A 22,763-nucleotide genomic window follows, 5' to 3' on the forward strand; every position below is an offset into this window, starting at 1 on the left:
TTCGCCCGTGTTTCAGGCTATCGTGCGTTCGGTTCGACAAAAAAAAATACAGCCAGAAAGCCGTCCGATTAAATTTCAACGGCAGCGATCGCATCATCCTTTGTTGTGCGGCTATCTCGCGGCGTCTTCTTCCTCCCTTCTCCCCCTTACCCCGTGTTTTACTTCCTCTGTTCTTCGAATCGCCCTCAGCGCCACGTCATAGCCACGAGGCGCGAGTCCTGAGGAGGAGGGGCGGAAGCACAGCCGGGAAGAGGCGGGTGTGGGGAGATGATCTCGCAGTTCTTCGTGCTGTCGCAGCGCGGCGACCACATCGTCTTCCGCGACTGTAAGATCTGGATCCCGCCCCTCCACAGTCCGATCTATGCTGTTCTTTTTTTTTTTCTCGCGCCCGGAATCTGTCGTGATCTGGTGCTGAATTTGGGGATGCAGATCGAGGCGAGGTGCCCAAGGGCAGCGCGGAGATCTTCTTCCGTAAGGTCAAGTTCTGGAACGAGGACGAGGCCGAGGAGGCGCCTCCAGTATTCGTACGCACTCGTTCCCCTCTGCCGACCTCTTGCCCATACTGAACATTCTGATAAATCGTCGTGATTTTGATGTTTTCGTGTTCAAAGTTCTTTTTTTTTCTTTTCTTTTTTAATTTACAGTTCGTGTTCTAGGTTGAAGTGACAGCTGTGTTTATGGGTTGATCGAAACTAGGCTAGCTCTGTGATTCAGTGAAAACTCTGTTATGGGAAGCTTGATAGCAGCGCTGCTTTCCAATTAGAGTAGTATGAGCTCACAAATGTGGATGGATTGCAGCTTTTGTTTGGAATCATTGGGTCCAACATGTTTGGTTCCTTTCGTGATAGTGTTATGGCCTCGGGTCTCACGACTCTAATCCTACTAGTCTACTGGAGCTTCCTGGTAATTGAGCATTTGGTTAATGCATATGAGGAAACTTTTTTCGTGTAGTGTATTTAAGTGGTTCTGAGGGAAATGGCTTTAGATGGACTGAGGAAAAAATTGGGCTAGTACCTACTATTATTAATTTATTAGTCCAGCAACTTTCAACTGTTTAAGTGGTGTGGGAACCATACTTATTATTTCCAGTCATTCCATTTTAGCTTCTGGAACAGAATGTTTCAGTACCGGTCTATTCGATATACCACTTCGGTATACTATTTTAGATGCATATATAGTTTTATACACCTTAAGTTTTATAATTGTGATTCACAAACAAGTTATTTATTCATTGTCTTGGCACATCACTGGCAATAAGAAAAAAGGGCCAAAATTAACACAATTCACGCCATATCCACCTCCTACATGTAGGACATATTGTCTGCAACTGCACTTCAGTGGAGACAAACATCTAGCTGAACAATCAAGCAATTTAACTTTGCCTGACTTTTCTGACCACGAGACATAATTTGGTGCATGAGTACCTAGGAGAAAACGCCTATGCTTGGCCGGTACTGGATCACCTGGAACTCAATTTCCAGCTGGGATGAGTGAGATGGGCGGTACTGGCTGTAATTTTTAGCGAGACGGAACGACATCTTCCCTATCTTGTTTTTCTCGGTGCAATGGAACGCTCCAACTATTCCGGCCAGCATGGAACATAATTGATAAGTACTCCCTCCATTCCGCAATACAACGTGTATAGATTTTTCTCATTTGTTCCATAATACACCTCATTTTTCTCTTGATACCCGCATCTGCCCAATAACTACTCACATCCATTTATTATTAACCCAATATGAGTGGTCAGGCACTAGAAACGAGAGCTGCCTTGATCCAGGTGCACAAATCTATATGAGGTGTATTTTGGAATAGAGGGAGTATGTTGGAAACCAAGCTTGTTAAGGAAAGGAACTTAAGTGCTTGTTCTGCATTATGGTTCTACCCATAGTGAGCTGGGTTATAGTGTGATGTGCAGTTAGCTCCATATCGGTTGCGTGTAAATCCTCCTTTGGAGAATTTCTTTTATGGAAAATGTTAAGTTAGATCACAAACAGTTTATTATCTTGTAGCATATTCAGTCTTGAATCTTGATAAATTTTAAAAATAAGTGTTATACATGTGTGTGTGTGGAATTGTGTGTGATACCAATGATTACATTCCTTCTGTTTATTCACCAATTTTTTCCCAAGTGATCTGATGTATGTTTTTTAATTTTTTTTAAATGACAGAATATCGATGGGGTTAATTATATTCATGTCAAAGTCGCAGGACTATATTTTGTAGTAACCACAATGGTCAATATATCTCCATCTCTTCTCTTGGAACTTCTGCAAAGGATCGCACGTGTTACAAAAGATTATCTCGGCGTTCTGAATGAAGATTCTCTGAGGAAGAATTTCATTTTGGTGTACGAATTGCTCGATGAAGTCATTGTAAGTACAATGCACTGCCTTTCTTCATACGATATTAACCGCAACCTTCTCTGACCATGTTCTCAAGTCATGAGCAAAGTCAAATGCATGTTTATCAAGGAGTTAATGTGGCTTTTAAGTAGCTAGTATGATTCCTCTGTTTATGATAAAAATAATAACATCATCTTTTGGTAGAGCTATATGTCATTGTCTATGTGTTGTATTGTGTAACTAGGACTTTGGATACCCACAAACAACCTCTACCGAGGCTCTGAAGTCATACATATTTAATGAACCGATCATGGTTGATGCTGGACGGATGCCACCACTTGGTCCTGCTGCTATGTTCATGGTAATACTTCTGCCTATCATCACAAGAAGAAATGATTTTAGGGTCTCAATTGACCAAGCGATGTGTTATTCTTGATTTTCTTTTGTTAATGCCATAGTTTAGTTTGACATATTGTCTTCTGCAGCAAGGCTCGAAGCGTATGCCTGGTACAGCTGTTACAAAATCTGTTGTAGCTAATGAGCCTGGTGGGAAAAAGAGGGAGGAAATTTTTGTTGACATCATTGAGAAAATAAGTGTCACATTCAGCTCGAGTGTAAGTTCTGATATGTTTCTTGCCTTGTTATTACGTCTCCTCACAAAAACAAATGTTTGAAGCTGTTCTTTCTATTTTTCTTCCTGACTGAAATCCCAAATGTGTTTATTTTTATCTACTAGTTGTAGTATTAATAGTGAATACTAAATAATTCAACTTGGAGCCTTGGAACTTAGTTTTGAAAAAACTGTCGTTAGTAGGGTTAACTGTTTGTCTTTATGTAAAATGTATCTACTTTCTCATTTTATTCCTCGTTCCACAAGTTTACAATTTAAAACAGGACGCTTCTAATATGCCATCTTATTGCTTCTTATTGTAAAATTACAAATCTGTGGGCCTGGGACACTAATTGACATGAGCATATAGATCTGAATCTGATGGGAAGTGCTCCAAGTTCCTTGTACTTTGCGAGGCACCACATATTATGATCCCACTCAGTAGTTAATGGCAACTCATTTTGTTATGTTATCTATTCTGATATAAGTATGTGGTTGCTGCACCATTGTTTTTATGTGCTCACTATCTTCTATCTGTAATTTCATTAAACAGGGTTATATACTTACCTCTGAGATTGACGGAACCATCCAAATGAAAAGTTACCTTAGTGGAAATCCAGAAATCCGTCTAGCTCTGAATGAAGATTTGGGCATTGGAAGGAGTGGCTCTTCTACACATGGTATGCATCTTTAGCCTTTCTTCCTTTCTCACCCAACTTAGGAAAATGTTGTAGTACTATTTTAACCTAGTTCTGGATGTTTCTAGACATAACATGAAATTTATGTTTCTTTATTATACCTGGACATGTGGTTTGTACATAATGCTGAAAAGTGAAAACCAGTACTCCCTCCGATCCATAATAAGTTTCTCAAATTTGGTACAACTTTGTACTAAGTACAAGATCTGAGACACTTATTATGGATCGGAGGGAGTAGCATTATTACTTACTCTGATACTTCGAATTGATTGGTTCGTTACTAATGGAGGTCTCCTAATTGCATTTTTGTCTTGTCGTACAATTCATTTCTTCACTGAAATTTAGGTATTCTGTATTCACTAATTTAATTTTCTACCACTTGAAATCGTGTAAATTTTATCCGGTTACCATTATTTTATTTGTTTACATTCTATTGGATAAACAATACTACAAATTCTTGATACCAGATTATAGAAGTTCTTCTGGAGGAGGATCAGTCGTTCTTGATGATTGTAACTTTCATGAGTCAGTGCAGCTAGACAGTTTTGACATTGACAGAACTCTGCATTTAGTAAGTACCACTACTGATATGATTTTCTTGTTTCTTATTTGTATGTTTGCTGCAAAGCTGCAATCAACATAATACTATTGTATTACACCAGCAAATTTGACAATCATGTTTACCAATGAGTAGATACCACCTGATGGAGAATTTCCAGTCATGAACTACCGGATGACTCAGGAATTTAAGCCACCGTTCCGCGTAACCGCACTAATTGAAGAAGCTGGACCATCTAGGGTAAGGTGTTTTCTATTTTTCTTAGGCGCTGGTAAAATAATACTTCAATATTGGTGAATCTCAATTCAAGGTCTCGATCCATGTTAATACAGGCTGAAGTTCTACTGAAAATACGGGCAGACTTTTCTGCAAATGTCACTGCTAACACAATCACAGTACAAATGCCGGTGCCCTCGTACACGATGAGGTAAACTGGAGCTTTATCTTGTCCTTTTCAAGTTAGAAAAGGTGAAAAATTAACTCCTACTGAGTACTTGTGATAATCATTTTAGATTGTATTGTGGGTAATTTTGCAGGGCAAGTTTTGAATTGGAAGCTGGAGCAGTTGGACAGACAACTGATTTTAAAGAAGGATCTAGGAGGCTTGAGTGGAACCTAAAGAAGGCTAGTTTTAATTTTGAACTCTGTTATATGCACACCCTATTTGAAGATTATATCATATGCAATGTAAATCCTAACTGATTAACAAGTATGTACTTTGCTGAGCAAGTTTAACTTTTAACAGATTGTTGGTGGTTCTGAGCATACGCTTCGTGCGAAGCTCACATTTTCTCAGGAGTCACATGGTATGCATTTAACTTTTAACATGATCTGTCTATTCTCCAAGCGATTTCCCTGTTCAATTTTGTGATTCCGGTATATACAGGAAATCTCACAAAAGAAGCTGGACCAGTAAACATGAATTTCACTATCCCTATGTACAATGCTTCAAAGTTGCAGGTAAGACCGTCTGCTGCTCAAGTATTGCTACCTACTCCGTACATGCCAACATTAAATATGAAAACTTTGCTTAGCTGTTGTATTAGCCGTAGGTTTACATTTGAACAGTTATTGGCTCCATGTATCTTGTATGCTTCTTCAAGATCTTCAGTGCCAAATGCATTTGCAGAATATTTTGGACCTACAAGACTGAACTGTTTCTCTTTCACCCCCCTGCAGGTCAGATATCTTCAGATATCGAAAAAATCCAAGACATACAACCCATATAGGTGGGTGAGATATGTGACGCAGGCCAACTCGTATGTAGCTCGTCTATGAGGATCTTCTGTCTGTACAATTTTCTCTTGGAGATTTCATGCTTGGCAGAGTGGCATGTATTGTAACTTTATACTGGGATCCCAGACATCACTCTGCTCATGCAGCCTCAAAAAATTTTAGTGTCATATTTTCCTTGTGCCATATGCAGAAAATACATGCTATGTTTGTATTATGCGAAAGATGAAGTCCTTGTTCATCCCGCAAATGGAACTGCCTCTGTTCCTGCACTCTGAAGAAGTATGCACTGCAACGGACCCTAGGGCGTCCAAATTGCTCTCTTTCCTAGAAAAAGGATATTGAAATCAGGATCTAAACTCAAAAGGATAACAAAATGAGGATTTTAGGTGATTGAGGGTGCATTCTTTTTCCTTGGACGAGCATTACAGATGTACAAAACTAAGTAACATATAAAAAGGAAGATCATATGAACATGAATGCTAACAGAATTTATATCCTTTGATACATTTATATATCTGCTACACATACCAATAAACCAACGAATGGTTGCTTCTGTCGTCACTACAACAGACTTCCTACTACAGATCTACAGCTCCAAGCGCCACAATAAAGGCATTTTGTTTCTGGGACAATGTGGCAGAGGCAGACTAAGGATGAGGAATTGAGGATGGGCTTCAACTGATCATGACATGGTGCCAAACGGCATGAGAAATCGTCCTCGGGTGCTTTGAGCTTCTAAAAAATCAAAGGTTGCAGAGCGTGGGCGGAGTGCTGCTAAATTTTCACGTATGTGTCGGTGCGTGCTCTCAGAGCCTCGGTGCGTTTACTCTTCTCCATTTCTTCTACCAACCAGTCGATACCAAGTTTGATCCCCGTCCTGCCATAAAAAAGGTCGTCTAAGAACACAAGATAGCCTGCAAAACATTCTTCCTCGTGATGAAAATATAGATTATATCACTTAAAATATGAAGCCCACAGTGCTGGTCAAGAAGCAAAAGCTTCGTGCTAGTTCAATGATCTCCGGAATTTGTAACTAACTGTCACTGGCCTGAACCGAATCATTTATTCTCCAACTGTGAGGAAAATTGTTAGAAACGCGCGCCGCACTAACTGGCATAATAACGAATCATCCTTCACTCAGAGGCATATAAGTTTGGAACTACAGGGGTTGCTTTACTCACCCATCATAGGCAGATCCAGCCACAAACATATATGGCCTCTCATCCAACTCTTTAAGGTGAAGATGTCTGTCCAATTCTTCTTCGGTGACTGCTGCTGCTAAATCCTGTTAACAGATTCAGATAAGACTAACTAAGAAAATATAAGAGGCATGATGAAAATAGCTAAACCAACATATCAAAAAGATGATATGGGTTTGGATAGGACTGAACGGAATAATATGAATATTCATCTTTCTGATCCGTCTTTCTCATCTTAAAAAACATTTCCATCACTAAGAGTGAAAACAGTGGGCAGAGCCAGCCATTAGGGGAGCCTGGCCAAAATGTATGTACTTCCTTCTAAACGAGTTTGCCCATAAATAAGTGCTAATTTCATTATCACACATACTTAATTTAAAGGGAGTTCAACTGGAAAGCCCGGGCAGCCGCCCGGGGTGGCGGACGGTGGCTCTGCCCCTGGGCAAAAAGAATGTACAAATTCTTGAAGAATTTTAATTATCTGCAAGCAAATGGTTAGGTATGTTTTACGTTTTCCCTATACTCTTAGGTTCTTATACTTTCTAATGCATATTCAAGGCCTAGGATTCATGGAAACTAACTTCTTCTGGCACTAAAAATAGTATTGAGTTGGTTTAATGTCAGAACTCCTGTGCATTCTATTGCACATGGTGAGAGCATATCCCCGAAGTGTCAATCTCCATTCAAGAAATTGCAGTTTTTAACTCAGTGAATGCACGGAGTTTCATCGGGCAATTTAGTACAGTGGAAGATAAAGATCAACCTGCTTGTTTGCAAATATGAGTAGCGGTGCCTCTTGCAGATCCTCATGACGAAGAACTTTCTCTGCAATGAAAATGTTTGAGTCATCCTAATTTTCTATTCCTAGGACAGAACTTACTAGAACATACTGTACAGGGACTAGCAAAAAGCACAGCGGTGAAAGAAACAGAGATACTTACCTAAAGCAGATTTAGCATCTTCGAATGTTGATGTGGAGGCAGAGTCGATAACATATACGATAGCATGTGCCTCATCGTAATATTTCTCCCATATTGTTCTTAGGCCAAGCTGTCAAAATATGCAAAAATGTTATCTAACTCGAGTTTTTGAAATTATGAAATGAAGTTCATTTCTGTCTGTTAGCTGTTACAAAGTAAATGCCATATGTGCAGTTTATCACATGGACAATATATCTCATAAGGCCTTAAGCAAAACTCCAATCACATAATGGGAAATATTGAAGCCTATGTTTAAGAGGCTGAAAGTATATTATGATGGTAGTAAACGAGAAAACTATTGCACAACCATTGGGTACATCCATACAAGGTGACAGATGTAGACCAAGATTTCTGTAGCATTGCAGTATAAGTTCTTACTTATAGATAACCTCCTGCATGAATGTGGAATAACTTGAATAAAACATGATATTCACATGCCATCTGCATGAATGAGTAATAATTTTCATAACTGTAGGAAAATTACATATTTGAGGCTGCTGAAGTTAACCGATAAAAACTGGTATACACTTGTCAGTTACCAAATATGGGATTTTGGTTTGCACAATGCAGCATATCTCCTCTAGAAGGACAAAATGGAAAATAATATAACTGCGTGACTAATGTCACTTTTTTTTATGAGGATGAGATATTTATTACTCGGTTAAAGGTTTACGATCAACTAAAGTAAGGTGTGAAACACAAGCAGTGACCAGTGCAACCAAACATCAGTACAGTACATTGCCTGTTTCTAGCAACATTAGCTAAAACACGTGCAACCCTATTATGATTTCGATTCATTTTCTTGAGCAATATCTGTCGATTCTCATCCTTATCTTCAATAAAATAAAATAGTCCCAAATACTGAATGGAGAGGTTTCATTGATAAGTTTGCCGGACAGAAAATTTGGCCTACGGCTCAGCAGAAGGAATCATACCTGACCACCCAGATCCCAGAAAACAAGTTTTACATTTGTATCTTCAATACGTCCAATATTAAGCCCCACGGTTGGAACAATACGATCATGTGGCAGCCCTTCTCCTTTCGAATAGATTGACTTCAACTTTTCCAGAAAGGTCTACATAGTGATTTCTAGGATCATGTCAAGTATTGTGATAAATCTAATTAAGTATGAATAAACTCAACCTTCAACACACAGATACCGGCACAAAAAGGTAGAATAGTCAGGTCAATACTTGATACATGTCACATATAAGTGTGAAAGAAGTTACCGTCTTCCCAGCCTTATGGACTCCAAGGATGATTACACGGAACTCTGTCTTGGCAAATACATGCTTCCATAGACCATAGAACAAGGAAAACATTGCTAGTAACTGTACCAATGATCCAACTACCTGAAAAATCGACCTCAGTGTTAAAACATATTTGCCTTCAGACGATCTAACATATGAAACTGAAACAAATAGAAACTCGATAATGAGAAAGATTCGACTTGCAAAGTTGCAATGACTAGTTGACTACTCCTCTCCAGCACAATATCATCAACGCATTTCTCTGCCACACCTGCAATGCATGATGCCACAAACTAGACTACCCATTTCCAAACACTGGATTAATCCAAATCATCCACCACCGCCACCATCCCGATCCTCAAACTGCACAGATTGGCGCAAGTACAATCGATTGGACTTGGACACGACTTCACCAATAGTCCATTACCCCTCTCCCAGAAGTTTCTGGATCCCAACTCCGTTCAGGAGCGGGATTGCACTTGGATTCCAACAAATCCAAACCACACCGCATAAGAGTAATCGCGCAACCATTTCTAACCATTCACGCGCATACCGGCGAAATAAACCAATGCGAGCCAAATCGGCGGCCGCGAAAAAAGAGAAACAATCGAGGAGAAGAGGGTAAAAGAAAAACGTGCGAATCATGGTGCGGAAGCGAAGATCTGGATCGCTCACGGGAGAAGGAGGCGGCGCTCGGGCGATCGGATCGCTTCGCTTCGGCCCTCGCCGACGTCGCCGTCGGTACTCGGTCGTCCGGGTCGTCGTCCCCGGCACCAGACGGGGCTGCCTGTAGTGTACCCACGCGATTCCTAAATCCTTTTTGCACTAAACCCCCCCTGTAAAGAAGAGAAATTATGGGCTGCTCCATGGGCGAAGAGCCGGCGGGGTGCGCGTGCCGGTGACAACTGACATGTGGGCTCCAGGAGAGGTGACCAACATGTCAGTGGAAACTGTATGGCCCTACATGTCAGTGGGAAAAGGATGGACCCACATGTCAGTCGAAAGCGGGATGCCAGTAAAGCTGGGGGTGCGTTCGGCAAGCGGCCGATTTGCAAGTCGCGAGTCTTTGCACAGCAAGCAGGCAGGAGGACCAAGGCGGCGACGGCGAGCGGCCCCCGGCTCCCTAGAGATCCGCGCGGCGGGTGGCAAGGTCCGTCTCTCTCCCTCTGTTATCTCCGATCGCTGAGGAGAAATCTGCCCGCGGGAGGAAGATCATGCCCTTCCCATCACGGTTTCTTCTGCCTTGTTCGTCGTGATTCCGTAGATCCGTTCGATTTTGCGGTGAGATCCTTTGTAGTATGCGGCAGTGGCTAGAGTCTGACGGAGTGACAGTGCTGCTTTGATGCGATCTCCTGGCCGGATCAGTTTTGCATCTCATGAGATCTCGTTCGATTTGATTCCGGAATCCCCGGCAGGGAATGGTCCGGGATGGTTCACTCTGTTCTCCTTTGTTGAATTCTTTTTGTAGGTTTTTGCAGTATTGGGGTAATTTGTTGCGGGTATGCTTTAGAAGTCACTCGGTGGGTGCGGCATGCCATAGGTTGATAAGCGTGATCCGCTTGGTCAGGTTCAGGCGCCTGATGCACTAATCTGATTTCTTAGTAAGATGAATTTAAAGTAATTCTCCAGTTTTAGCATTAGTAGATTATGCAGCCCACATGGTAGATTAAACTATATTGAAGGGTTTAGCTCAGGAGCTGATTTCTTCTTCTTTTTTCAAGGTGAGAGGGGATTTGACTTTATTCACTTTACAGTTTTCACTATGAAACTTAGGTAGAAGAGTGGTTCGTTTTGCATACTGTTGCATCGCAGAGGGTTCTCTAGCTAGGAGGGTAATGAAGGTTTGAGAGATCCATGGATTGGTGCCATGGGGGAATTTATGTTCTGTGTCTTCCTGTGTATCGCAATTCTTGCACGTTCCTGTGTGCTCTATTGTATTGCAGTGAGAGTGTTCGTACAGCAATTAAAATTCACCTTATTCATGTGTGGCGCTGGATTAGGTTATGGAAATTTGTGTTTTGTTATCTGCAGATTCTCTGTCTTCTGTTTGAAAATTCCTCTGGATATTATTAGCCCTGGATTATTAGATTCCGTAGCATGCCCGCAGTAGTACAGGTTGATTCACAACATAATTTGTAATCTGCATTTATACTTCAGTAGCAGTATGCTCTTCACAGTCTCAACTATGGTCATTTTTTCTTGATCATGCTACCCACTACTCCATTCGTGAACTAGGGTATGCAGAAGACACCCTTCCCATGTTGATACCTGGATGTACCAACATTTCTTTTCAATGTGAAACATTCCTCAAGCGATGCATATCAGGAAAAGGGAATGCAGTTAACTCTAGGCTATTCATTATTTCTACTTCTCATTTTGGTGGAAATGTAGTCCTTGTCAGGACGATGCTGACATAATAACATCCCAATTTGTCATCAAATTTAGATTTGTTAGAACATGGCTGGGCTTTGGAAATCTTTGGTTGGAATTATCAGATCATATGATGGTTAAGCAGGGGTTTCTCACTTGTTTTGTATGCTGTGTTTGTGTTGACAACCTGTCTCCAGATTTCAGTAGTGGCTTGTAGTGTTTCGTGCTCTCTCTCTTTTTCTAAACTATACATGCTGCTTGTTTATAACCTCCATTTTTAAGTTGTATTTTATCCTTTACTTACATGTCATGTACTGCTGACTAGTGGCAACCATATCATTTGTCATGGATTGTTTGTTCTCAGATCTCATCTAACCTTTGCTTGCAATATTTGGCACAGATGTTTGACGATCAAGACTTGGGTTTCTTTACCAACTTCCTGGGCATCTTCATATTTGTTTTGGTCATTGCGTACCACTTTGTGATGGCAGACCCAAAGTACGAGGGAAACTGATCTCCTTTTGTTGGGTGATGGGACAGTATTATAACTCAGATCAAAATAGGGTTAATGCTAGCGAGAGCACTTGACGGTTCTTTCAAGTGCTTATCATGGAAGCTAGACATGCAATTTTCTGGCATTGTGACTTGAATCATGTTTAATCGATTGAACTAGTGAACTGTTGAGATATCAAAATATGATTATCTGCTGCCGATTTGTTATTTTCTGGTTGATGATTTTATTTTCTTACCAATCTGTTGGATGAGCGCCATTGTGGCTTGCCCTTAGAGCGGTAGTAAATCAGCCACACTTATTATGGATCGGAGTTGTTCTAAATCAGCGGCATTTATTATGGATCGGAGGGAGTAATATTTTCTGGACGAGACGAATACTCTGAACTCACACATGTAGTTTATGTTCCATGTTTATCATCTGACTTTTGACGGCTTGAACTTGTGAGAAACAACCTGAAGAGCGTAGTGTCTTATGTTGCTCTGTGAAACGACAGATCAAACATGCTATATTCAACATGGGACTCTTCTCTTCATCCCCCGATGATTGCTTAGAAAAAACAAATTAGCCATCTGAACAACATGACCGCTGAGCTTTAAAAGGAAAACTACAATACTCACTTTGTCCAACAAAAGATGTCTCAGGTTTGTCAAAATATGGATGTATCTATACATGACTTAGTGTATAGATGCATTCAAATTTAGTCAAAGTTGAGACATCTTTTGTTAGACGGAGGAAGTAGATGAATTAGTTTCGTACTTTTCTTGTCAAGCTGTTAGTCGCTGACGAAGTCACTTCATTCAAACAAGTAGAACACTGGTTGTCGGCATGTGTCAATATACGACTATAGCAGAGCAATATATTCAAATGATAATATTTCTTCATCGGTGATTGCCAAGAAAACCTAGCGCGAGTTGTGGGAGACACTTCAGGTGGGAACTCACAATCTGATGAATGAAACAAAATGCTACTCCCTCGTACCCTAAATTGTTAGCGTTGTTTTGGTTCAAATTTGTATTAAAACAACGACAAAAATTTAGAATCGGAGGTAGTATACTCAGACGGGGACTTTTTCTCCACCGGTGATTGCTTAGTAAACCACAACCTGTGGTGCTTGTGGTAGGACAGCCTCAAACGAGTAGAAAAACACTTGTGGTAGGAAATCTCCAATGTTTGTATTAGTTTTAGCCATTTACTTTCACCTTTTTGTAATCGACGAAATCACTTCATTCAAACGAGTAGAAAAACGTTTGACCGTCGGCTTGTGTCAATATACGACCACCACAAAATAATATATTTAAATAGGTGTTTTTTCCTCAATGATGATGTGCGTGCTCACAATGATGTGGACCTCCCCTCTTGATTACCATTCACAAGATACATGCCGATATCGAGGAGAGAAAAGAGGAGGCCTCTCTTTTGCTATTCGGTCGCGACCTCTATTTAAACCGCAACCGGAGAGCCAAAACAGTTGCAATCTTGAGACCATCTCAAACACTGTTTTATAGTGGTACTGCTCAAAGAAGAGCAAAAAAGAGTAGGCAAGGTAGCGGGCGGATGCCATTTCTCTACAATCTTGTGATGGGAATGCTTTTGTTGGGCGCTTCCTTGACCCTGGCCTGCCTGGGCGATAGAGAGGTGGGGCATGGAGCCACCGGTGATCTGTTCCCGGTGGACACTGACGAGGCCGTTGGGTTGCTGATGGAGAAGGAGATGGATCACAGGCCCAACGATGGCTATGTGAAGAGGCTGGAGCAAGGAGGATTCGAGTCGTCCTGGAGGAAAGATGCCATCGATTGGATTTGCAAGGTGAGGAGAAAATAGAAGGAAAATCTCAAGGATTTTTGTTTTTGCGGGGAAAAAAATCTCAAGGATTTTTATTTGTTCTCACAGTCAGTTTCCTTTTTTAGTGATGGATTAATTGGTTTTTGGTAGGCCGTTGCATGCTTGCACTGCCGTTTGGCTCGGTTCCTGAGAAAAAATAAATGGGGAACGAAAATTCGGCTGGGTTTCCGGTTACCCGAACAGAACGAAACGGAGACCTGGAAAGAAAGGGCTCGGGTTAGCAGTAGCAGCTTGTTTATTCGGTTCTGTTATGTGTACGGTTTAACAGGGTTAATTTTTTCTTTTTATCGAACGCGAAAATCGACCCTTGACTCTTTCTTAACAGGGTAATTTTTTTCTTTTAATCGAACACGGAAATCGATCCTTGACTCCTTGAGTAAAAGAAAGAGAAAGGCTCGGGTGCTCTACCGCTGGAGTAGATCGATCAGAATTCATTCGAGAGCACCAAAAGAAAGTGAAAGGCTCGGCTCCAGGCGTTATTCTTTTGAGGGCCCAGGCCGAGCCTAGTGGGATCGTTGGGGGTTGGGTGTGTTTTTCTTTTTTGGCTGGGCCTACTGGGCTGGTCCGTTGGTAGTGTGGGATAATATATGACTGTCTCTTTTGACAGATATTCGGTTTCGGTTATTTCTGTTTTTGGAGGGTCAAAGTCAACTTTTCTTGATTAAATTTGGTTTTTCAAAGTTCAAAACCAATAGGTTTCAGTCTACTTGAGGCCGGTCCTAATTCCCTTGGTTCGGGATTTTGGTTCTCAACGAATATTGCAATCCCTAATTGTGTATTCTATTTTATTTTTAATTCAGATTTTGGTTGTGTATCCTTGCATCATGTGGCTTGTTGCCTAGTACTTCCCCCACCCTCTTTCCTTCATATGGACAAATTGTTTTACGTATAGTAGAACCTGATGATTGTTGATCTTGTCTTCTCTCATGTGAGCTGCTGCAGGTCCATTCCAACAACAATTTTGGACCACTAAGCCTTTGCCTCTCGGTGAACTACCTGGATAGGTTCCTCGCCTCATTTAATCCCTTAGTAAAAACCTGAGCTTCTGCACTGCTAACAACTATTCTCTTCGTTCCATAAAGATTGGCACGGCTTTGTACTAAAGCTAATTCAAAACCACGTCAATCTTTATGGAACGGAGGGAGTATTTATGTTCAATCTGATGCTAATTGTTGTGGTTCTTGTCATGGTTTTTTTGTCGGTGTTGTAGCATGACAAATCTAGCACAGAGAAATTCATAGCAGTTGCTTGCTTATCTCTTGCTGTCAAGATGGAGGAGACAATTGCCGTTCTTCCTATAGACTTTCAGGTCAACGAGGAGGTACAACATTATAAATTTGTTAATGTGTGATGATTACTCGATAAACTTCATTATAATGGGATCGATACATGACAGGTTTTCGATGCGAATTATGAGTTTGGATCTAAGAATATTAAGATGATGGAACTTCTTGTGTTGGACACCTTGAAATGGAGGATGCGAGCTGTAACCCCATTCTCTTTCATGCGCTACTTCCTGGACAAGTTCAATGAAGGAAAGGCACCAACTTATACAATTGCCTCACGGTGCGCCGAGCTCATAGTTAACACTGTGAAAGGTTCGTCATAAGTGTTTACCTATATTGCCAATGGCAACATGTCATGGTGATTTACTAACTAGAGCATTTTGCGTGTCATGGATTTACAGACTCTAGGTTCGTGTCATTCAGACCTTCTGAGATTGCTGCAACGATGGTGCTATCTACGCTTGCAGAGAATCATGCTACCCGTTTCAACAATGCCCTTGCAGCGTCTGAAATCCCAGTGAATAAGGTGAGTACCATCTTGATGAGTAATGAATGAAAAACACAAACTAATTGATTTACCATTGCGATTTTTCTTTCTTACCTGAAATGTGATCACATCTACAGGATATGATTGTGAGATGCTATGAGCTGATGTGGATGAATAGGGGGAACCAAAGTCCACATAGCCCAATCGATGTGCTCGATGCGGCATGCTTCAGCTCTAGGAGTGACGGCACGCCACTAGGATCATCGCAGTCAAACAACAATGGTAGCAACAACGATCAGGACTCTACTCTAGCTTCCAAGAGAAGAAGGCTCGGCACAACACCATCCTGATGCACCTTACATATATAGCTTGGCATTGCTCTTTGCTTGTTTGCTCAAATATCATGTTACCAAAATCCCGTCAAACATCGGGGGTGGCAAGTTGTGATGCATAAATAGTTAATAAAATAAGCATTATGGAAATTAGAAAGTGTGCAGTAATAAGCTAATACCAGATTGTTGGACTCTGAACAAAAAGAGAGATGTGCTCTGTTCGGTTGCAGCTTCTTCAGAAACCAGCTTCAGCCGAATTTCTCTGGGAAGCTACTACAATAGGAAGCTTTGAAAAGTTGTTCTTTATTTTCTGACTTCTAAAAAACTACCCTTATACATCATTTTTTTCATTTTTATTTTACACAGTCATTTTCTTTTCATTGTTTTACCTCAACCTAAGTAATAAGATGAATTTAAAACATAACTTTTAGTACAAACCATACATTGTAATTAATTATTCCAACAATTATTCCATTTGTACATTCCTTGCATACAATCTAATCCATACATCTGTACATATACTTACACAAAACTTCTTTCGTAGCTAGTTCATGAACACAACAAAGTGAATTTCAGAGCTCATCTACACATAAATGCCCATTATCCATGAACTCAACAAAGTAGATTTCAGAACACCTGCACATGCATTACACTGGATTTCTAAATACTTCTTAGTGTTCATCGATGGAAATCTACCAAGTGGAAGAAGAACTAGCAACAAGAAAGAACAACTACGTTTTCTGGCATCACCGATTATCCTACCCATATCAGCACCACAAAATTGTTCCAAAGTCTCTTTTTCTCTGTCTCTTGGTCAGTACCGAGTATTCCATCAGGGCTTATTTGGTTTACAGGATTTTAAAATCATAGGAATAGAAAAACAAATAGAGGATTGGGATCCAAGGACACTTCAATCCTTATAAATTTTCCACGAAATCTCACCTAATGTTAAGAGTCCTTTAGAATTAGGTCAATTTGGGCAAAATCCTTAAAAAATCTAGCATCTCAATTCATGTGAAATGAATGCCTCACATAGAAAAAATCTTAAGGTTTGAAATTCCGTAAAAACTGTCTAGAAATCTTACAAACCAAATGAGCCCTCGGAAGACAATGAGAAACTTCCGTTATCTTAACCTTAACTCCTATAAAAGAGCCTTGTGGTGGTGGCCGTACATCACACCCCCAACCAGTCTTACATGTGGGACCTCCCACCATCTGTCTCCCCACCCCAATCATCTCTCCCGTGTCTTCCTGCACTCCCCAGTCCCCTCCGCCATAGCAGCGCACCAGCACATCGCCCCGCAGTATTCGCCTGCCTCCCCACACCACGCCGCCCCTCCGGCCTCCGCCCTGGCCGCGGGCCAGCACCTCGCCCCGGCATATTCGCCGGCCTCCTCTCACAGCGCCTCCCCTCTTCCCTAGCCAACCCAGCACGCTCTGCCCCCTCCTCTCATGCGGCTGGCCCGCCACAGATCCTCCAGGCACCCTTCGTTGCAGTCGACGACCAAGACGAAGTAGCGAGCAGCGAGGGGATAAAGGAGGCCGCCGGGGCCGGCGAATTGTTGTGCAGTGGGTGCGGATGGATCAGGCTGGGGCTCCTTGCCCCTTGTCTTTCTCATTCGTGGAGGAAGACGCAGCCACGGAGCCTGCTCGCCTCCACCACCACCACCGGCGCAATTGAGTTCGCCGCGGCCGCCCACGCCAATGAAATCTTCTCCACCGAGGGGCATAAAGGTTTGTTCCTTTGTTTGGGGTTGCTAGCCTACTGACCTTATTTCGAGGACCGCTGCTGCTAATGTTCAATGAGCCGGCTCGCTTGGTCATTAGGTTTCGAAATATTTGGGAGAAGCCACACTAATTACAGGTTTCGTTCTGCTAATTTGATTTTCCGAGTCATGGTTCAGTGAAATTTCTAATTTTATGATTTGTTGGATGCATAACCTAGAAGTCCTTGGTGCTCTTCGTCTAATAGGGTATAAAAATGTGCTGCCATTTTAGTATTTATACCTTTCCGAGGTTGTTTTGCTGAATTTGTATGAAATATCATAAATTGTATCGGCCCAAAGGTGAACGGAGCGCCGCTGCTGATTGACATCTTAAGATAAGAAGTAACAATCATTTAACATGCAGCCTGTCAAGCCCAATGGTAGAAGTGAATTTTTTTTACCATGGTTAAATGTTGTAACTATGATGTTGCCTTTAAATGATCTCCTCCGCTGCCTTGGTTCATTTTCTCAACAACTTAATTATGTACGACACATGAAAACTTCCTTGGTGAAAACAGAGAAGAGATGTTTGTTTGCAGCTCTTGTGAATTGAACTCAGCTTGTGTCATTGACTCTACATATTTTACGTTGTGACCATATTCAGTGTCATTTAGTTTCAGTGGCATTCTAATGTAACCAGCTTAGCACTCATGTTAATGCTCTAATATCTTCCTGAAAAATTGTTGCAGAGAGCTGTACAAAAATAATATTCAGGTCACCATCCCAGCTGAGCTTCGGAGTCTCAAGAGCCTTATTAGCTTGGACTTCTATAACAGCTATACATATGTAGGGACAATACCAAAAGAACTCAGCAACTGAGATCCTTAGTTTTCATGTGAGTACTTTTCCGTTATTTCTATTGTAACAATGTTTGCTCTCTTTGTAGGTCGTCTATCCATGTTGTGATACAAGACCAGAATCAATATGTTGCATACACACAGAAATAGATTCATAAATTGGAAGCAAGCATCTGATCTTTCTTTGTTTTGGGAATCTGGTGTTGTCTGCCTTTTTCAATTCAGATCAGATGCTATATGTGATTAATTTTGTTGTGCCATGATTAATTTAATATGATGGGCTCAGTCTCAGCCTGTGCATCAGCAAGATTACTTGCTCCTAACGTAATCATTCAATGTGTTGAGAAAACATGATGGATCAACTTGAGAATGAGTGAGAAGAGATTAAGAAAAAAAACAAATATCATGAAAAATAAAACCTAATGAGGAATAATATTTAGAATAACTTGTTAGATTTTTTTTCTTACTTATCCAATGCACGCAAAGGTTAGTACAGGCAAGTTTGTTCTGTCAATAGCATTTTTTGAACCTAGGATTGATATTAAATTTCAGATATCACTTGTTAGTGGTGTTATAATTACTGGACGATAGCTGCCTGTTTTGTGTTTTCTATTTTTGCAACTTTATGGTTCCATAAACAAAATCATGGACTAACTCCCTTTTGCGACATGGGTAGGGTTACAACAGTCTATTGTTCACATCGGTAAACATGTTCGAGAAAGGAGAAAGCTCAAAAGGTACTAATCCCTAGATAGATATATTTCTTGTGGCATACTTACTTTATTATGCGTACAAAGTTTCATCTTTTGTTGACCCAATTTTTGATTGGATTATTTTAGGATGAAAGCGTCCTCGTGGTTCTGGTCGCTCTGCTGGCCTCACACTAGAAAAAAGACAAGCAAGGCGGAACCATGATAAAAAGCACCGTCAAAGTTTGACACTCGAGGCTAGGGAAGAGATAAATGCTCGCAGAAGAGCGCACACGGAAAGTTTAACACTTGAAGAGAGGCAGGCTGCTAATGCCCGCCGAACAGCGGCTAGGCAAAACTTGCCAATTGAGGAGAGAGAAGAGGCCAATGCTCATCGCAGGGCTGCTACGAAAAACATATAACCTTAGGCAAGGCAGGCACTACCAGATTATCGTAAGGCAAGCTACGCAGCTAGGCGAGACACTCTGTGCACGGAGTTCTTAACTAGAACACTGTCTGCATACTACAACCTTTAGTAGGGTGCACTTTGGTTCAGATGTTGATGTTGCACGTCAGATGAAAAAGAGGTGATGACTCGTGGTAGTTACTTTTATTTGGATATTATTTAAATATCTTAACTAAATCTAAGTATTTTGTAGGATCAACAATGACCTTAGCTCCATGGATCCGCGTTAAGTCGGCATGAACAGTGGTTGGATCCTTTTGCAGTCACCTTTTAAGCTAGGACACTAGGAGAAGCCTTGGGGAAAAAGAACACACATCTGTGTGCATCGATGAAAATGAACATTTTGCAACCACCTTTCGATGCTTAAATGTTTTTATTTGTTATTATGGCATGTTAGCACTACTTGTGGCCTGAACTATGTTATGGTGGACTGGAAAATATTGTCGTTGTGATGGATGAAAATGTATTAATTCTACCTTGTCACAAGTTATGATATTTGTGACCTGAATCGTGTTGTGTTCCTCGTGAATCATGAGAATGCTTTGATACTTTCTGTTGGTAGTCTTATTGCAAATGGACATGAGCTTGCTTTGGGAGTTTATTTGTTACTTTTTGTTGTGTTGTGTGCTACATAGCTAATCAAAGATTAAATAAATCGAAGTAAATAGTTTTTGTGAAAATCAAACATCAAAACAAGTGTTATGATTTTGTGGCAATGTAAGGTGGTTCCGTGGCATCGCACAGGCACCTTACTAGTCAGATGAGAAACCCATGTGCTCGACCTTTTTTTTTAAGAAATTATGTACTGTACGTCCACTGATATATGATTCTGAGGTCAATTTGCGTAGGCTTGCAATTGTTTTCTGGTTTAGCTGCAGGCTAAATCACTAGAGAATAGTTTAAAGTTCGATGTGCTATCTCAGGAAGTCAGGATGCATAATGGATAGGATAGGGGAAGGTAGGACGAGAAAATTCACAAACCACCAGACATTGGGGACGTTGTTGCGCAAAACACCATCTCGATGAAATTTTTGCACTTTTTACCGGTTGTTGGTCTAATTAGTTGCAGCTAGGTCCTAATGGCGCACCTCAACCTGCCGTCCGCATCCGAACGAATCACTGGAGTTTGACTGCACATGGTCGAGGAAGTTGTACGAATCGCCGCTGCTTCCATCTCGCCACGACGGCATCCTCCCGTCCGCCGCACCCTTCGCCTGAATCGCCCGTCGCCGGAAGAGAAGAAACAGGGGAGAAGAGAGGTGTCGGGGGAGAAGAAGCAGAGGAGAAAAAATAAATCTCTCGAGAGCTCCTTTTATTTGCTTCAGTCCGGGTCCGGACCCGTTCCAGCGTGGCAGTGAGGTGGCAAGTGGGCTTCGCCACGTTGGCGCTGACTAGTGGGACTCACACGTTAGAAACTCTGTTAAGTGGTCAAACAGCCCATTAGGACCTAGCTGCAACTAATTAGACCAGCAGCTGGTAAAAATTGCAAAAATTTCGTCGAGATGGTTTTGCGCAACAACGTCCCCAATGTCTGGTGGTTTGTGCAATTTTCTCAGGTACGACTCACCTCACGTGCACAGAAACATGCCGACTAGTGCCGAAGCAAGAGAGTACGAAATCAGAGTATCCCCATGGATTCCAAAAAGAAGAGAAGAAAAAAAAAGAGTATGCCATGCGAAGTTACGTCGATAGGTTAATTAGTTTTCTAACCAAGTTGCGCAGACCGATAAATAAAGTACTCCTAAAGGATTAGCATCAGGTGTTACGGAGTACAGTACTCTCTCCATTTCACAAAGAATGGCGCCCACGTTTTTCGAGGTCGAACTTTGACCAATGATTAGACCAATTGTATGTAGATTATATGTTACAAATTTTATATCGTTGGAAATGTTTTTGAAATACGAATTCAATGATATAATTTTTGTAACACATAAGTCTCAAATCATTAGTCTAATTATCGGTCAAAGTAAAATTTTGAAATGCGTGCGTGCCATTCTTTGTGAAATGGAGGGAGTACTTCTCTTTGACAGCAGGAATATCAGGTGCTACTTTACCATGCTGCTGGCAGGTAATTTACTGCCTTCTGTAACTCCGCGGCTGATCATTAGCATGGTATAAATGTTTGCCCAAGAAGAAAGGCATTTTCGCCATCGATTCTGATGCGATCCCAATGGCATTTTCCGATCAAGTTTTGATGTGACTCCGTTCAAGGTAAACTGGTTTAGAGGCAACAGGTTATGCTGCCGACACATCCCTGAAGATTGTGTCGAGGGAAAGAGAAAAGGAAAATCAATTTTCTTGGGCAATATATAAGCACATGCGAGTGTACCAGCCCATGATCAGAACTGATGGGTTTTGTACGTTTCCAATCTTCTTCGCCTTATCTTATCATCCGATCGGGATCGCTGCATCCAAACAAAAATAAAATTAGATAATGCTAATGGAAGTTTTTTTCCATGCCTGACAGTAGAACATGAACACCACTTTACAGAGCTGTGCTGTGCAGACTGCCGTTGGAATCCATTAATTTTCTTCGTTAACGATCGTTACCAAACAAAATCCATAATTTATGTTGCGAGGCGGCAGTTCGCTTGGACTGATTTGAGAGTAATTCGAGAGGTTCAACGAATGGATGGATGAAGCATCACATGAGTACTGAGTGGGCAGTTCTTCAGATCTGGCGGCAAACCAATCCAGGTACTGTGTGTTAACGTGCAGGTTTGATTAATCTTTCGCGCCATGGGATTCTAACCTCCGTCTTAATGCACGCAAAGATGGGGAAATGTATATATATTTATCGTTCTCTTGGCCCTAGGATTCTCTCGATCCATGTCTGTAGATACAAGAGAGGGAAAAGAACAAGAAGCTGGGCCGGTTACAGCATGAATGAGTTGAGTAGTGCATCTCTCTGTCTTGACATTTTCTTGCGCACGGGTGCCAGTAACTCCAAATTGCCAGCCAGGTTACATGCGTGTCCTGGCCAATGTTTTGCTTCGACGGAGCAATCGTGTGTGTACTGTGCATGCGGTGTGCAATCACCGTTGAGGTCTCCCCGGACGTCAAGGTATACTTTAACATCTCGCAAATGGTTGCAACAAATTTCAGCCATTTCCTCTGCAAAATAAGCAAATTTTTAAAAAGAGATCGGATGCTACTATTATACTACTCCCTCCGTCCAACAAAGGATGTCTCAACTTTGACTAAATTTGAATGCATCTATAAACTAAGTTATGTCTAGAGACATCTAAATTTTGACAAACTTAAGACATCTTTTGTTGGACGGAGGGAGTATACGGTTTTAGTTGATCTCAACTTTCGATGTCAATTCGATTACTC

General features: G+C 41.3%; 4 protein-coding genes and 1 long non-coding RNA gene across 7 annotated transcripts; 4 read left to right on the forward strand and 1 right to left on the reverse strand.

Moving 5' to 3' along the window:
- The first annotated feature begins 141 nt into the window (after positions 1-141).
- Positions 142-5,669, forward strand: LOC100820878 (AP-4 complex subunit mu). The gene is made up of 13 exons (XM_003562626.4): positions 142-325; positions 430-524; positions 2,172-2,375; positions 2,590-2,706; positions 2,831-2,959; positions 3,509-3,635; positions 4,121-4,224; positions 4,348-4,452; positions 4,545-4,639; positions 4,749-4,836; positions 4,958-5,018; positions 5,099-5,172; positions 5,392-5,669. Exons 1-13 carry the CDS (start codon positions 268-270, stop codon positions 5,488-5,490), a joined length of 1,356 nt encoding a protein of 451 aa, XP_003562674.1. The 5' UTR covers positions 142-267; the 3' UTR covers positions 5,491-5,669.
- A 210-nt stretch (positions 5,670-5,879) lies between these two features.
- Positions 5,880-9,710, reverse strand: LOC100821180 (ADP-ribosylation factor-related protein 1). Its single transcript, XM_003562627.4, has 7 exons — positions 9,554-9,710; positions 8,858-8,980; positions 8,563-8,703; positions 7,589-7,697; positions 7,411-7,472; positions 6,630-6,733; positions 5,880-6,325 (listed from the first exon to the last, which is right to left on the reverse strand). The coding sequence occupies exons 2-7, from the start codon at positions 8,948-8,950 to the stop codon at positions 6,223-6,225; spliced, it is 612 nt and encodes a 203-aa protein (XP_003562675.1). The 5' UTR covers positions 8,951-8,980; positions 9,554-9,710; the 3' UTR covers positions 5,880-6,222.
- Positions 9,711-9,869: 159 nt separating this feature from the next.
- LOC100821475 lies at positions 9,870-11,968 on the forward strand. The gene is made up of 2 exons (XM_003562628.4): positions 9,870-10,028; positions 11,649-11,968. The coding sequence occupies exons 1-2, from the start codon at positions 9,870-9,872 to the stop codon at positions 11,760-11,762; spliced, it is 273 nt and encodes a 90-aa protein (XP_003562676.3). The 3' UTR covers positions 11,763-11,968.
- A 1,223-nt stretch (positions 11,969-13,191) lies between these two features.
- LOC100837020 (cyclin-D2-2) lies at positions 13,192-15,885 on the forward strand. Of its 2 annotated transcripts, XM_014896526.2 has the most exons (6): positions 13,192-13,568; positions 14,547-14,633; positions 14,815-14,925; positions 15,001-15,202; positions 15,292-15,416; positions 15,515-15,885. In XM_014896526.2, the coding sequence occupies exons 1-6, from the start codon at positions 13,317-13,319 to the stop codon at positions 15,725-15,727; spliced, it is 990 nt and encodes a 329-aa protein (XP_014752012.1). In that variant the 5' UTR covers positions 13,192-13,316; the 3' UTR covers positions 15,728-15,885. The 2 variants fall into 2 exon arrangements, with proteins under 2 accessions (XP_014752012.1, XP_024317548.1); XM_024461780.1 differs by lacking the exon at positions 14,547-14,633.
- A 1,012-nt stretch (positions 15,886-16,897) lies between these two features.
- Positions 16,898-19,956, forward strand: LOC104583766. Of its 2 annotated transcripts, none has more exons than XR_002965127.1 (5): positions 16,898-17,443; positions 18,165-18,261; positions 18,362-19,009; positions 19,112-19,548; positions 19,621-19,956. It is a non-coding gene; the product is annotated as an uncharacterized LOC104583766 (long non-coding RNA). The 2 variants fall into 2 exon arrangements; XR_731738.3 differs by having other exon boundaries at positions 16,899-17,443; positions 18,165-18,310; positions 18,949-19,009.
- The last annotated feature ends 2,807 nt before the right edge of the window (positions 19,957-22,763 follow it).

The sequence above is a fragment of the Brachypodium distachyon genome, chromosome 1, assembly GCF_000005505.3.
Source record: "Brachypodium distachyon strain Bd21 chromosome 1, Brachypodium_distachyon_v3.0, whole genome shotgun sequence".
In the NCBI taxonomy this organism is placed as follows: Eukaryota; Viridiplantae; Streptophyta; class Magnoliopsida; order Poales; family Poaceae; genus Brachypodium; species Brachypodium distachyon.